Genomic DNA, 12912 nt, shown 5'->3' on the forward strand with positions numbered 1-12912 from the left:
TCAAATCCTAGGAAATTGCTAGTTAAGAAAATATATTTTATTATCATCTCCAATCTAGAACTTTACTAACTAGCAATCTTTTGGAAATAGAAAAGATGAGAAAGTGTACTTTTCTGTGCATATTATTGATAGTTTCACCTTGATGGCTCATAAAACAATATTAAAAGATTTCTTTGCCTGTTTACATTAGAGAAACTCCTTTATTTATACTGAAAACATATGTACTTAATCTAAATGTTTGAATAGACTTTTAGATGTAGAAAAAGTAGATTAGACTGAATATGACTGTAACAGTCTAGAATTTGCTTTTCAAAAACAAATCCCGAAATTAATTTTAATGATACGTTGTATTTAGTCCAATATATGAAAAATATTATTTCAACCTGTTATCAGTATAAAAATTATTAATGGGATATTTTGTATTATTTTTTACACTTTGAACTCCAGTGTATCTTGAAATAGAACATGTCATTAAAATTAATTTCACCTGTTTCCTTTTCCTTTTTTCATTTGGTCACTAGAAAAATTTGAATTACATATGAGGCTCCCATTTATATTTCTATTGGACTACACTGCTGTTGATTTTTAAATAATAGCAATTATCCAATTCTTGGTGCTTGCTGGAACTACAGGTGTTTTATATAATTGCATATTATCCCATCAAATGCTTGAACTAAAATGTGTTTAACCAACTGTTATTGTTGAATTTTTAAGTCATTTCTTCCTTTTTCAACAACCATAAGCAATTTTGTGTTTTAAAAAAACCCAACAAATCCTGATACTCATTTGCTTATATAAAGAAAAACAATTTGATTTTCCTTTTAGTTGGATTCTACAGGAATGAGACTTTACTATCATTTAGTCACTGATGGATTGAAGAAGAAAAAATAAATCAATTAAGTATAGTACCACTTCTGTTCAATTTTATAAACGGTCTATAGTGAAAGAGCTTTCTGTGAACTTAATCTACAACCAGACTTAATCATTAAGCTGTTTTAAGCACTGTGATCATTCTTTTAAAAGACTATTTACCTTTTACAAAATTACTGCTATGAAGGAAAACAATGATCGTCCTGTTTAATTTGAAGCTCAGGAAATGAAGTGTCACTTCCACCCCTTCGATGCTTATGAGCTTACACTGTCATTGCAGACAATCGACAGGGACTCTGCTTTGCCGAGGTACTGCAGACAATGTGTCAGATGGCATCCAGCAGCCGCAACCTTGTCACAAAGTCAGAATGCTGCTGTGATGGGGGGCGAGGCTGGGGTCACCAGTGTGAGCTTTGCCCGCTTCCTGGAACTGCCCAGTACAAAAAGATCTGCCCTCATGGCCCAGGATACACCACTGATGGAAGAGGTAAGGAGTTGAGGGATTCCATGCATATTATCAGTACAGTGAACATTAATTCATGCTTGTAATCTTCAAACGATCCTTGCTTTAAGTAAGTGTTGCTTATTTGAGTGTGCGGAGAAACTCATTCTGTTTGAAAACCAGAAAGTCACATAATTTAGTGGTTTCCTTTTTTTTTTTACCCAGATGCCCTGCCTCATTTAAGAAGTTTATATCTAAAGGCTTTGACTTTGAAGATAATTCTAGCCTCTGACCCACTGTTACTCTGTTTCCATTTTTTTTTGTATGGGTCAATAATATACTAACGTCCTGGAAAAGACCATTTTCCTCTATTAGTACACAGAATCTCGATCCCATTGAGAAATGCTATGACACCCTTTCTTCATGGTGTCTAATGCAAGAGTGACTTTGAGGCCAATCCATAGTACGTTATCACAAATTCCAAATGAGTTGAACTTCAGAGAGGGAGCTTTCTAGATCCCCACAATATAATGCATACTTAGATTGCAGAATGAGTAGACTTTTTAAAAAAAAAAAGGGCTTTCCCTTAGCCTTCATTTGTCTATCTCTTATCACCTCAGATTATTTTTCTTCCCCTTCCATGTTGCCATTTGCCTGAATCGTGGAAAGAGTCCAGCACTATAATGAAGCTGGTTGTTAGTTATCTCATGTCAGTTCCTTAATTCCTCTCTGTTCCCAACCAGTTGTATCCTCACATATGTATTAATTTCTGTTCGGTTTTGTCATGGGGTTTTTTGGCCCCCAGACATTGATGAATGTAAGGTCATGCCAAACCTGTGTACCAACGGGCAGTGCGTCAACACCATGGGCTCATTCCGATGCTTCTGCAAGGCTGGCTACACCACAGACATCAGCGGAACCTCGTGCGTAGGTACGGCCAGGCGTCTCTGTGACTGGGGGTTGGCCCGCTCCTGCTTCCTATGGGTCACTTACTGTTGGTAGATCACCTTTGTTAGGAGGTGTAGAATGGAGACTTTATTTAAATAATGCCATTACTTTCATACTGTGGTTCTTAATATCACAGGTATTCAATAATGTGGGACACAGAATGGTCATCTCAAGGTTTGTTCAGTCAGGAAACCATCTAAAATATACTTTCAACATTTATGTCAACTTAAAATGTACAAATGCATGTTTGTCATACTGTTGATAAAAGGAAAGGACTTCTGATTGTGAATGTGTGTGTTTGCATAGAGAGAGGGAATGCTTACTTTTCCTCATGGCTGTTTTCTGCATAAAACATACCAGTAAGCATCATCTAAGGTTTCCCTTTGCAAAGCAGTCTCAGTACAGAAAGCTCCCACATTTTTACAACCTCTATTTCTCCTTTAATTTTTGTCTCACCCACACTGATTCTGTGCATCTGGGGAGGCAGGCAGGCTTGCCTTAATGGAGTCTGTCCAAAGCATTCAACTTAGTTTTCATGGAAGACAAAACTTGTTTTTCTCCTTCATATTTCATCAACATACCTGATATTCCATTAAAGTACCTATTTTAATACCAAGTGCACCTGGCATGAAGAGGCTAAGAAAAACCAAACCAACTCTTAGTAAGCATTCAACTCACTTGGCTGGGCAGGAGCATAAGAGAGAACAGGCTGTTTATTAATCACGAGCTTTCTGCATTCTGTGGGCATCAGTCAATATGTTTTCTGGAGGAAATGGAGACTGTTCCCTCTCCAGAGTCCTAGCAGAAAAGAGGTGGCATATTCAAATGAGGCCAGTCTAAGAGGGTTGTTTTCAATAAAGGGACCATCTGTGAAGGTGTGGGCAGAGTGTGTGGGAACCACAGGGAGACTGCTGTGCGCTGGGCTGTGCCACCGCTGGGCCAAGAAAGGAGGGGGTGGGAAGTGGTTGAAACCTTCAGGGAAAAAGTTCTGTGCTAAGGGCTGCCTTGAGAGGAGCCCTCTCCAGTCAGCCCAGGCCCACCTTGAGGTGAAGGGACTTGAGGGAATAAGGACAAGGCAGAAGACAGAGAGCACGAGAGCCTCTGCATGGTGTCCCTGCAGTGCGGCCTCCTGGCCTGAGAGCAGGGTGCACCCGGATGAGGACTGGATCGGGAGGGGCAAGTGGAAGATTCCAGCATAAGCTGTGGTCCCTCAGGTGCTCAGAGGGAGTGTCAGCTAAGAGGGTTTATGAGAACTTCTGCCATATCCACGTGTCTAAAGAAACTTGCTTTTGCTTTTAAGTTTATGATTCTCAAGCTGTAAACCAACATACATTCATCTAAAGAATAGAATGGGTTTTTCTTGAACCCAGACAATTGTTCAGATATTATAATATTTGTCACAGATCGACCTATAACATCAACCAGTATGTTGCCTTGGAGAAAACTACTCTATGCATCATTTTTCTCTCTGGCTGTTTCCCATGTCCAGTTGGAGAGTAAAAGAAAAAGATAAAGTGAGACCAGAGCGGGAGAAAAGAGGCTGGATGTTCCTTTTAACCAAGAATTGACTCTTAACGTTATTTTCACTCAGATCTTGATGAATGTTCCCAGTCCCCGAAACCATGCAACTTCATCTGCAAGAACACTGAGGGGAGTTACCAGTGCTCCTGTCCCCGGGGATACGTCCTGCAAGAAGACGGAAAGACGTGCAAAGGTGAGTGAGGAGGCCCAGGCATGTGTGGCCCTTGTCTTTCTTTCAGATTCAAATTTAGCTGGTCACATGCATACCTTCATTAAAGCGCATCTTCAGAGGGCCCATGTTATTATTCATAGAAAATGCTACGCAAGAATACATGGTAGGAGGCAGAGGGAATTAAATCCCAAGTTATGGCAGTTTCTCTCTTAAAGCAAACCACACAAATTGTAAAGTAAAATTTGGGGGTGGGGGAATAGAGATTGAAACAAATTACTAAAATAATGTTTATTTTGTTATATACCTAAGATTTCTCTAAACTACCCTATTCTACATTTACTGAAGAAAATTGCAATGAATGCGTAAATATGAAATTTTTGCATGGGTAGGGTTAAAAGTAATTATTAACATTAGATAATTAAAATAGCTCCAGTACTATATTGATACATTCAATTTTATAGTAAACCTTATCAGTATGAGACTAATAACTGAGGGAATTCCTAATTAAGTTTTGAAATACAGATTCTTTTCAACAAGATGGAGTTTTTTTCCCCAAGAAACACCAGAAAATAAAATAATAGCAAGCAGTACTATTCCCTTGGACCTATTAGTGAACCATCATGAGTCAGCTTAATTTTGCATGTTGTTTGTAAATGAGTGCAATTAAAGTGTGTGTGTGTGTGTGTGTGTGTGTGTGTGTGTGTGTGTTAAGCTTTAAAATAATGAATTGGTCTCATCTATATCTTATATTGCTTTGTAAATTTATTTGCAACTATTTTCCCATACCAAGTTCTGGTCTAAACAAAATCACATCTTGAGTTGTCTCTTAGTTTAGTCCAACAATCTATTCTGTTTAATGGCTAGAATTATAGACAATGTGTTTTTGCTTCATCTTGTGTTTGTGATGGTGTTTTCATTTGGGTCCTGAGAACCTAACTCAATATTTACACTACTGTCTTCATCAGATTGCAGGTTGTTTTATTTGTATTTAACCCCCATTTATAGGAATAAGTGACCAGCCATGTACTAAGCTGTGCATTGAATGCAAGAATTATAACTTTTGGATATTAGTGTAAGAGCAGTTCATGGAAACCACTATGGTTCATTTAATTTCTTATTTTAAAAAACTTATGTATCACCTTAGCCAGCTTATCACAATGGTCCGTAATATTTATGCTGCTTAAGTCTGTGAAAAGAAACTACTTGCCATGTGCATATGGAAGTCTATAATAAAGTTTCCAGCAAGAGTCTAAACAAAATAGTCCTGAAAGAGCATTCACACCTCCGAGGGCCACTCTGATGTTCATTGTATTCTCGTTCGTTCATTCCAGACCTCGATGAGTGTCAAACCAAACAGCACAACTGCCAGTTCCTCTGCGCCAACACTCTGGGAGGTTTTACCTGTAAATGTCCACCTGGTTTCACACAGCATCACACTGCTTGTATTGGTAAGACAAAATTACAGATGGGAAATTTTGCAAACTTTTGGCAGATGCATAAAAACTGTACTTGAAATGGTAGAATACTGACTCAGCATTTACATTGAGAACCAACCCCTCATAATTAGTGGCCTAAAAATGTTGCCAATAATATAGTTATTTTTCACAACAGTATCTAAAGGGAAAAAGACCTATATAGTCCAAGCACGTGCACAGTAGTATTCCAGCAGTGCCTGTAGCTTGCATTCTAAATATAACCATTGTGTTCAGATAAAATATGATTAAACACTAATTTAGAAATATGCTACTAAACATGCTGTGTTCTTTGTTTTCTAATGTTAGAAGACACATATTAAGAGACTTTCAGCCTCCATTTATCAAAAACCATGACCTCCATCAACCCAAAATATGCTTTAATTTCAAATCTCTGGAAATATGTTTTGTTTTGGTTTTTTTCACTTTTGTCTTGACTGTGATAGTGATTTCTGGCAAACATTTCCCTAAAATGCAGTCTTCACTTAGTGAAGGCTTAGGCTTTCCTACTTCACTTTTTCCTTCATGTAGTGAAATTGGAGTCATGTGGTAATGGCGAATCTTGACACTGTCTTCCCTTATGCTTCACTAGACAACAATGAATGTGGTTCTCAGCCTTCACTTTGCGGAGCAAAGGGGATCTGTCAGAACACCCCTGGAAGTTTCAGCTGCGAGTGCCAAAGAGGGTTCTCTCTCGACGCTTCTGGACTGAACTGTGAAGGTGAGTTTATCTGCTAAAAACAACCTTCACCTAATACAGCAAACTATTTTAATTTACAAGCCACTGAAAGCGAAATTGCAATCATCTCAAAAGAAAGAATTTTCATTCATTTTCATATGTCATTTTTTTTAGGGGCAGAGGAAATCTTGAATGCGATAAAACAAAATAACTTTTTTAAATAGCTGCATATTTCCTAATTATTGATCCAAACAGAATTGAACTGAAAAAGAATTCCATACCTCATATGGTGTAAAGTAGTGTACGAGTATACCAGGAAAAAAATTAGACTTTTGTTCCATGATACCTAAATGTGTAAAAATTAAGTGTAAGAAAAAGAACCAGTTATTATAGAGAATTGGAGAAATGTACGGAAAGCAGAGGAGAAAACTGATGGCTATTGCCATTTAATTTGGTCCGAGACTCCCGATTTACTCTTTTCCACAATGGGCATGTGCTATAAAGTCTCTCCCTGCAATAAGTATTTCCTATGAAGTCCAAGGGAACATTTAAATGGGAATAAAGTAAGAATCTGTCTGTGGTCAATAAAATATTACATGGTTCTTCAGTATTTCCATTGTAAGTGCTTATGTATAAGACAAATGTATCAGGATTGGTATATTTTACAACATACCCATGCCAGAGTTTATGAGACTATATACATCCCCTTTCATTTTTTAGACTATCACAGTTTACGTCTTAACTGATGTTAGTCACTCTTTAATCTTAGAAATATGATTTTGAATTCTACAGATAACATTCTAAAATGTTTAAATTTATAGGACTTTTATATGTATCTAATTTGCAGCTAAGAAAAATTTTTCATTTTAATATTTTATATTTGAAGTCATTGAGACTTTGAAAGTATTCTGAACATACAGCTGCTTGCCATGTGAGCTCAACGTGTGACCATCCATATAAGATACATTCATTAATTATCCTCATAAATTTGTTACACACCCATTAGACATACCGATTTTATTTCACTCTTTATGGGTAGATTTCAAAGCCTTAGCTGTCATTCCAAAAGACTGTATTTGTGTGAAGAAGCACTCCATAATGTGTAATAACAACACATCTAAAAATAGCATATTCAAATACTTAAAATTCACATCTAATTAATCTTGAATAGTAATAATGTTTTATGTACAAAACAACTATATTTTTCAGGTATCTCTGTAGTGCTGGTTCTAACCAAAACTGAGGATTACATGTCAGTCACTTTTAAGTCTAATGGAATATGGAATGCAAACATATTTATATTACTTACCAAATAAATCATACCATATGCATGTAATTCATCCAAAATGCACAGTATCTGTGGTCACTATTGTTGATTTGCTGAAATGAAGATGTTTTTTTCAAGCATTGGTGGAGAGCATAAAAATGAGGTGATTTCTTAGAACCATTCTTCTCACCACCACTAATTAATAACCATGTGACTTGGAAAAATCACAACCTCTCTGTGTGTCTTGTGTGTCTGTCTGTTCCTCCAGTAATAACTACCCCAGGTTATATTTGGAGTGCATTTAAGAAGAGTAGAGGGATGATTATATAAAGACCTTGCTGGGCTTTTTCTTACAGATGTTGATGAGTGTGATGGAAACCATCGGTGCCAGCACGGCTGCCAGAACATACTGGGAGGCTACAGATGTGGGTGCCCTCAAGGGTACATTCAGCACTACCAGTGGAATCAGTGTGTGGGTGAGCACTCACTTGTCACACAGTGTTACAGAGGCTCTACTTTTCTCACCTTAAAGTATCTTTGGGTAAAATGAACACATCAAGAAGGTTGACATTTCAGTGTAGACTTTGAATCCTAGAACTTAAAAACCAGTACCGAGGACTGATGCATGAGGACCCATTTTACTAGTCTCCACATTTGTGTATGTTTGAAGATAGCCATTAAAAAAACGTCATCTTAAGACCTAAAAAGTTAACTCAGCTAGAGCTTTTATCATTTTAATTTTTTGCTGGATGTAATCTTAAGTTTCTGAGACTGGTGTCAAGAATCATCACCTTCATTTGCCAAGATCAGAGGCTTTTTATCAATAATTTAGTATCTTTAGATCTGGGATTGAAGGATTACCCATCCACCTCCCTCATGCAAATCTAAAGGAGTTCAGATCAACTTAATGAGGACCGTCCAGCTGTGCTTTCCAGTCACACGGTTTTAATAAAGGAGGCCAAGTATTTTAAGGTAGAATAAGTATCTAGTTACTGCAAAATTCTGTTGAAAACTCCGGGCAGAAGTGTTTATAAAATAAAATGTGTAGTTACTCAGCTCTGGTCCTTGCATGGATAATATGCATGGAAATTCTCCTTTAAGGAGAGATTGGTCAAAGAAGGTTATTCTCAACTTGAATAGTCAGCCCACTAACTGAGCAGATGCCTCATTTCTTGGCTCCATTTGGATGCACTTCATAGACCTGGCACCTGGCTCACTGTGACACCAACAGAGCAGAAAGGAGAGCAATGGGCCTGCAGAGAGAGGGCAGGGTGCTTCCGGTTCCTCTGTAGGGATTTATATTACCCTACATGTATTTCAAATATTTTACTGTTACGACCCCACTAAGTAAATTAATCCGATTTTATCCTTTGTGGTCTCCTCAAAAGAAATTTCTCATGACAGTTCAGTGAATTGTGAAGAAAATCAAGATAAATTTCAAAGGAAGGAAGCCAAGTCTGGGAAACTCACAATTAGGCTGTGGTCTTGTGCTTTGCCCCACTCAGGAGGGGTGCAGGAGGGGAGCAAAACCACTAATGACCCAGAGGTGAAGGACAAACTGTTAAAGGATTATCAAAATGATAAGTTAGGCAGCCAATCCAGATAATTTCACAACTTAAATTCTTTTCTCCTCATAGATTAAAAAAAAATGCTGCAAAAGTCCTTATGCCCTGATTTATTGATTCACAAACAGAGGTAAAGTGTAGGCACAATCTTCAAAATTTAGGGAACAGTACTTTTTAGATAGCTATTTAAACAGTGCAGAACAATTCTATTACATCATCTTTATAAAACATGAGGCCACCACTTTATTTAGTAAATAACACGGCCCTCTGCATTACTTCTTTAAGGCAAAATAATGATGCTCTGATATTTTAAGTGTCAGCCTAAATAGGACTCAAGTGATCATATGGAGTATCTATAAATATCTAGTGCAAAAATAGCTGCACAGGTTTTCACCAAATATGGTGTGACTTTAAATCAGGGCTATGTAGTATGTCACAGATCCCCTTTGTGTGAACTCAAGAGTGTTCACTTTAGCAAAGTGGTCACCCCAGAGCAGCGGGCAGCTAAGGCTAGAAGCTAGGGTGCCTTTAATCAGGAGAGACCAAGGACAGAGAGGTAAGTGGTTTTGAAGGTGAGTTACAAACTAAATATAAAGAAGCATATTTCCCCAAACTCACGTATTAATTTGCAAGCTTGCTCTGCTAAAATGGGCATCTGTAAGCAGCAGACCCTGAGTAAGATGTAGCAGAGATTCATTTTGAAAGGTTCTAGGTTATTCTGTGCAAGGTTGAGGAATCCAGCTGGTCTTTAATAAAAATGCTGCCTTTCTTGCCTTGAATCTATGTAACACAGTTGGCATTTAACTCAAAAATATGGCAGGACTATAATTATAACTCATCAGGAACTAATAAAAGTAGAAGAATTATGACAAAATACAAATTGAAATGCCACAAATAATTTTTATCTGTCATTATATGTAAGAGACATCTTCAGTTATTCATACAGTCTTTCAATACAGAATGAAGTATTTCAGACTCATTTGTCTGGGTTCTCCTAGTAAAAGGACAGAGTCAGTGCAACAGATAATATAAATAATACTAAACTGCAAACTTGTATTGTTGTTGATACTACTATTTAAGAAAAATAACACAAAAAACTATCAACAAATAATGAAAAAGCTTTTAATTCAAATGAACATTAAGAAATTTCTAGCCAGTTACACACAATATGTATAACATTCTGCTATATAGATTGTTCAGATGCAGGTAACACTCTGAAATATTTATAAGCATTTATATAATTATTCAAAACTGATAAAGAGCAGATATTACTGCCATTTGCATATGAAGAAAAATTATGTCCTAATATATGAAGGTTTTGCTTATTTTGCATAACTTCCAGCTAGCCTTTTGAAAAGAATTCAGACAGAACTTAGGCTGGAGTCAGCTCAAATTATGTCTCAAACAGAACATATTTCAAAAGTCAGATATTGGAGTCTAAATATACCATGATGTACATTTATAGCATATAAATAGGGGATATATATCGTGGTACTTCCAAAAATATTACATATTTTTAAATATTCCTGTCAGTTGTATGTTTAAATGCAATTTACTCAATTGGTTATGCCTGGTAATTTTTCTGCTTAATACAATGTCTAAGACCATATGCACAGCAGGATCGTTTTGTTAAATTATAACTTCACATTCTCTGTTTGGAGAGAAGCACTGCATATAAATGTCAGATTTCATTATTAAAGCAGATGAGCCTTGTGGCAGAATTCCAAGTCTTTGTACACACAAATAAAATAGCAGTTATATTTCTGTCCTAGGCCATCTAGTTATTAAGAATTTATTTATATACTTTCTTCCCATGAAGGCTGAGAATTTGTACATATTAGGTAATCATAGCAGATTTTCTATCCAGTGATCCACAGTTCTACATTTGGTGCTCTGATGAAACTCTGGAACTATAATCATGATACAAAAGGTACTTAATAACATATCCCCTTCCCATAACCTCTGTGCTGTATTTGAGGGAGTTTAATTTCCTGTCTGAGAAGCTCCTTCCCTGCAACTCCATCTGCATCTCCCATAATGTCACCAAGCTCCTGTAGATAAATGCACTTCCCTCTAGCTTTTGTGAGCCAGGCACACCCCTACTTGCAAACAGGCCTGTTCCCTCACATGGCCTGAAACACACTTGTCATATGTTAGGTCAACAGTCACACTGTGCCCCACTGGAGTCACAAGAATTTGAAAGACTTCCATGGAACAAATTGTGCCCAGGGTGAGATTTGGATTATAAGAAAGCCCAAAGAAATGAAGCCACATGCTTTAGGTGAACCATTTAAGAGCAAAACTGTCATCTCCAAAGTTAAAAGCACAGTCAGGAGCAACTGAAAGCAAATGCTGCCAGGCATTTGCAGTGTCATGTTATTGATTAAAGTAGTAAAACCTATGACAGCCGATGGCTGGATGCAAAGCCATCCCCAGAAAGCATGGTCTGCCCCTCATGGGTTCTCAAACAGATGAAAATGTATGAGATTATTGGTTCTGTAGATCCAATTAAATACTGTTAACTCAGCTATTTTCATTTAGGGTATTTAAATTGTTTATATTTTTTTTCTCCATATATATCATGAAGACTTCGGGAATTGCTGGGGAGATGGATACAAATACTGATACAGGCTTATTTTAACTTGAGATATAATTCACTACCATGAAATTCACCTTTTAAGAGATACAGTTGCATGGTTTTCAGTACATTCTCTCGAGAATGTGTAACCAGACACTATCCCACAAAGAAACTCCATGCCCATCACAGTCATTTCCCATCTCTCCCTCCCGGAAGCCCCCCAACAGCTAGCAATCTACTTCCTGTCTCTGTGAGTCTGTCTGAGCTACAGGCCTTTGAAGTAATCTGTTCAGAGCACAGAAGAGTTATTCAGTAGGCAAACTGCAAATATCCTTCCCCAGGGGCTGCCAATGCATTCAGAAACAGCACAAAAGGATCACAAAAGGGTAGGGCAAGGTTTTTTCAAAAGCTGTAATTTAGAGAGCGTTGTTGGGTTTTGTTTTTTAATTTCATATGCTTTGCGAATCAGCCATCAGAGTAAACATTTTAAAAATATGGTTTGAGAGAGAATTCCCCTGTAAAATCCAGGCATGTTGACGGGGCTCTGCTTCACCTCCCTTGCCCCATAAAGAGTTTCTCCCTTTGTTCCCAGATGAGAACGAATGTTCCAATCCGAATGCCTGCGGCTCTGCCTCCTGCTACAACACCCTGGGGAGTTACAAGTGTGCCTGTCCCTCGGGGTTCTCCTTCGACCAGTTCTCCAGCGCCTGCCACGACGTGAATGAGTGCTCGTCCTCCAAGAACCCGTGCAATTATGGCTGCTCCAACACGGAAGGCGGCTACCTCTGTGGCTGCCCGCCGGGGTACTACAGAGTGGGACAGGGGTAAGACCAGCCACATCCCCGCAGGCAGGAGAGCAGAGTGGTCCCAGGCAGGCGTCCCTCCCTGCGTGCAGGCTTCCTGGCCGGCAGGGACTAAAAACCCAAGAGGCAGAAGCACTGGTTAGAACACCTAGGTTGAGGGAAGAGGCACCCAAAGACGCACAGATGTGTCTGTACTATGAGGCTGCCTCTTTGGGGGTCAGCAGGAGACGTGAACTTATACAAGTAACCTGAACTGAGTCAGTCAGATCCCTCAAGGCCAGAGACAAGCAAATGTTTAAAAATGCAGCTCACGTGTTGTCACAGACACCTGGGTTGAGAGGGCCAAGTGGCAGTGGCCTTGCCCCAAATTATTCTGTGAATGCTGGTAGGTGCTAGCCCAGCAGTCCCCAAGGAAGGAGTCTGTCCCTGTCACCACATCTGCTTTGTATTGCACAGGGAGGGTGTGTCTAGTTGGTGTGGCCCCATCGCCACAGAGCTGCTTCCCTCTGAGTGCAGCTGTCTCGGGGCCTTCAGAGCAGAGAAGATGGGAATTTAGGAGTCAGTCAGTCACTGAGGGACATGGACTAATCCATCC

At 38.5% G+C, this 12912-nt stretch overlaps 1 protein-coding gene and 1 long non-coding RNA gene across 4 annotated transcripts in view; one reads left to right on the top strand and one right to left on the bottom strand.

The window, feature by feature from the left end:
* The window catches only part of FBN2 (fibrillin 2), a 216351-nt gene that overhangs the window by 199736 nt on the left and 3703 nt on the right, over nucleotides 1–12912 (top strand). Inside the window, exons 57-63 of the mRNA XM_073221486.1 lie at nucleotides 1151–1357; nucleotides 2118–2243; nucleotides 3852–3974; nucleotides 5285–5401; nucleotides 6018–6146; nucleotides 7728–7847; nucleotides 12107–12338. Of these exons, the coding sequence (XP_073077587.1) occupies nucleotides 1151–1357; nucleotides 2118–2243; nucleotides 3852–3974; nucleotides 5285–5401; nucleotides 6018–6146; nucleotides 7728–7847; nucleotides 12107–12338 (1054 nt within the window). The remainder of the gene's footprint in view (nucleotides 1–1150; nucleotides 1358–2117; nucleotides 2244–3851; nucleotides 3975–5284; nucleotides 5402–6017; nucleotides 6147–7727; nucleotides 7848–12106; nucleotides 12339–12912) is intronic.
* Nucleotides 2189–12912, bottom strand: part of LOC118971978 (uncharacterized) — a 60629-nt gene continuing 49905 nt past the window's right edge. For 2 of the 3 annotated variants that reach the window (XR_012124955.1, XR_012124954.1), the window contains exons 6-7: nucleotides 7414–7484; nucleotides 6391–6450 (exon numbers count right to left, since the gene is read on the bottom strand). This is a non-coding gene — a long non-coding RNA (uncharacterized lncRNA). Of the gene's footprint in view, nucleotides 2320–6390; nucleotides 6451–7413; nucleotides 7485–12912 lie in introns of those variants that run through there. The other variant, XR_012124956.1, reaches the window with a different exon arrangement.

The sequence above is a fragment of the Manis javanica genome, chromosome 14 (assembly GCF_040802235.1).
Source record: "Manis javanica isolate MJ-LG chromosome 14, MJ_LKY, whole genome shotgun sequence".
Lineage (NCBI taxonomy): Eukaryota > Metazoa > Chordata > Mammalia > Pholidota > Manidae > Manis > Manis javanica.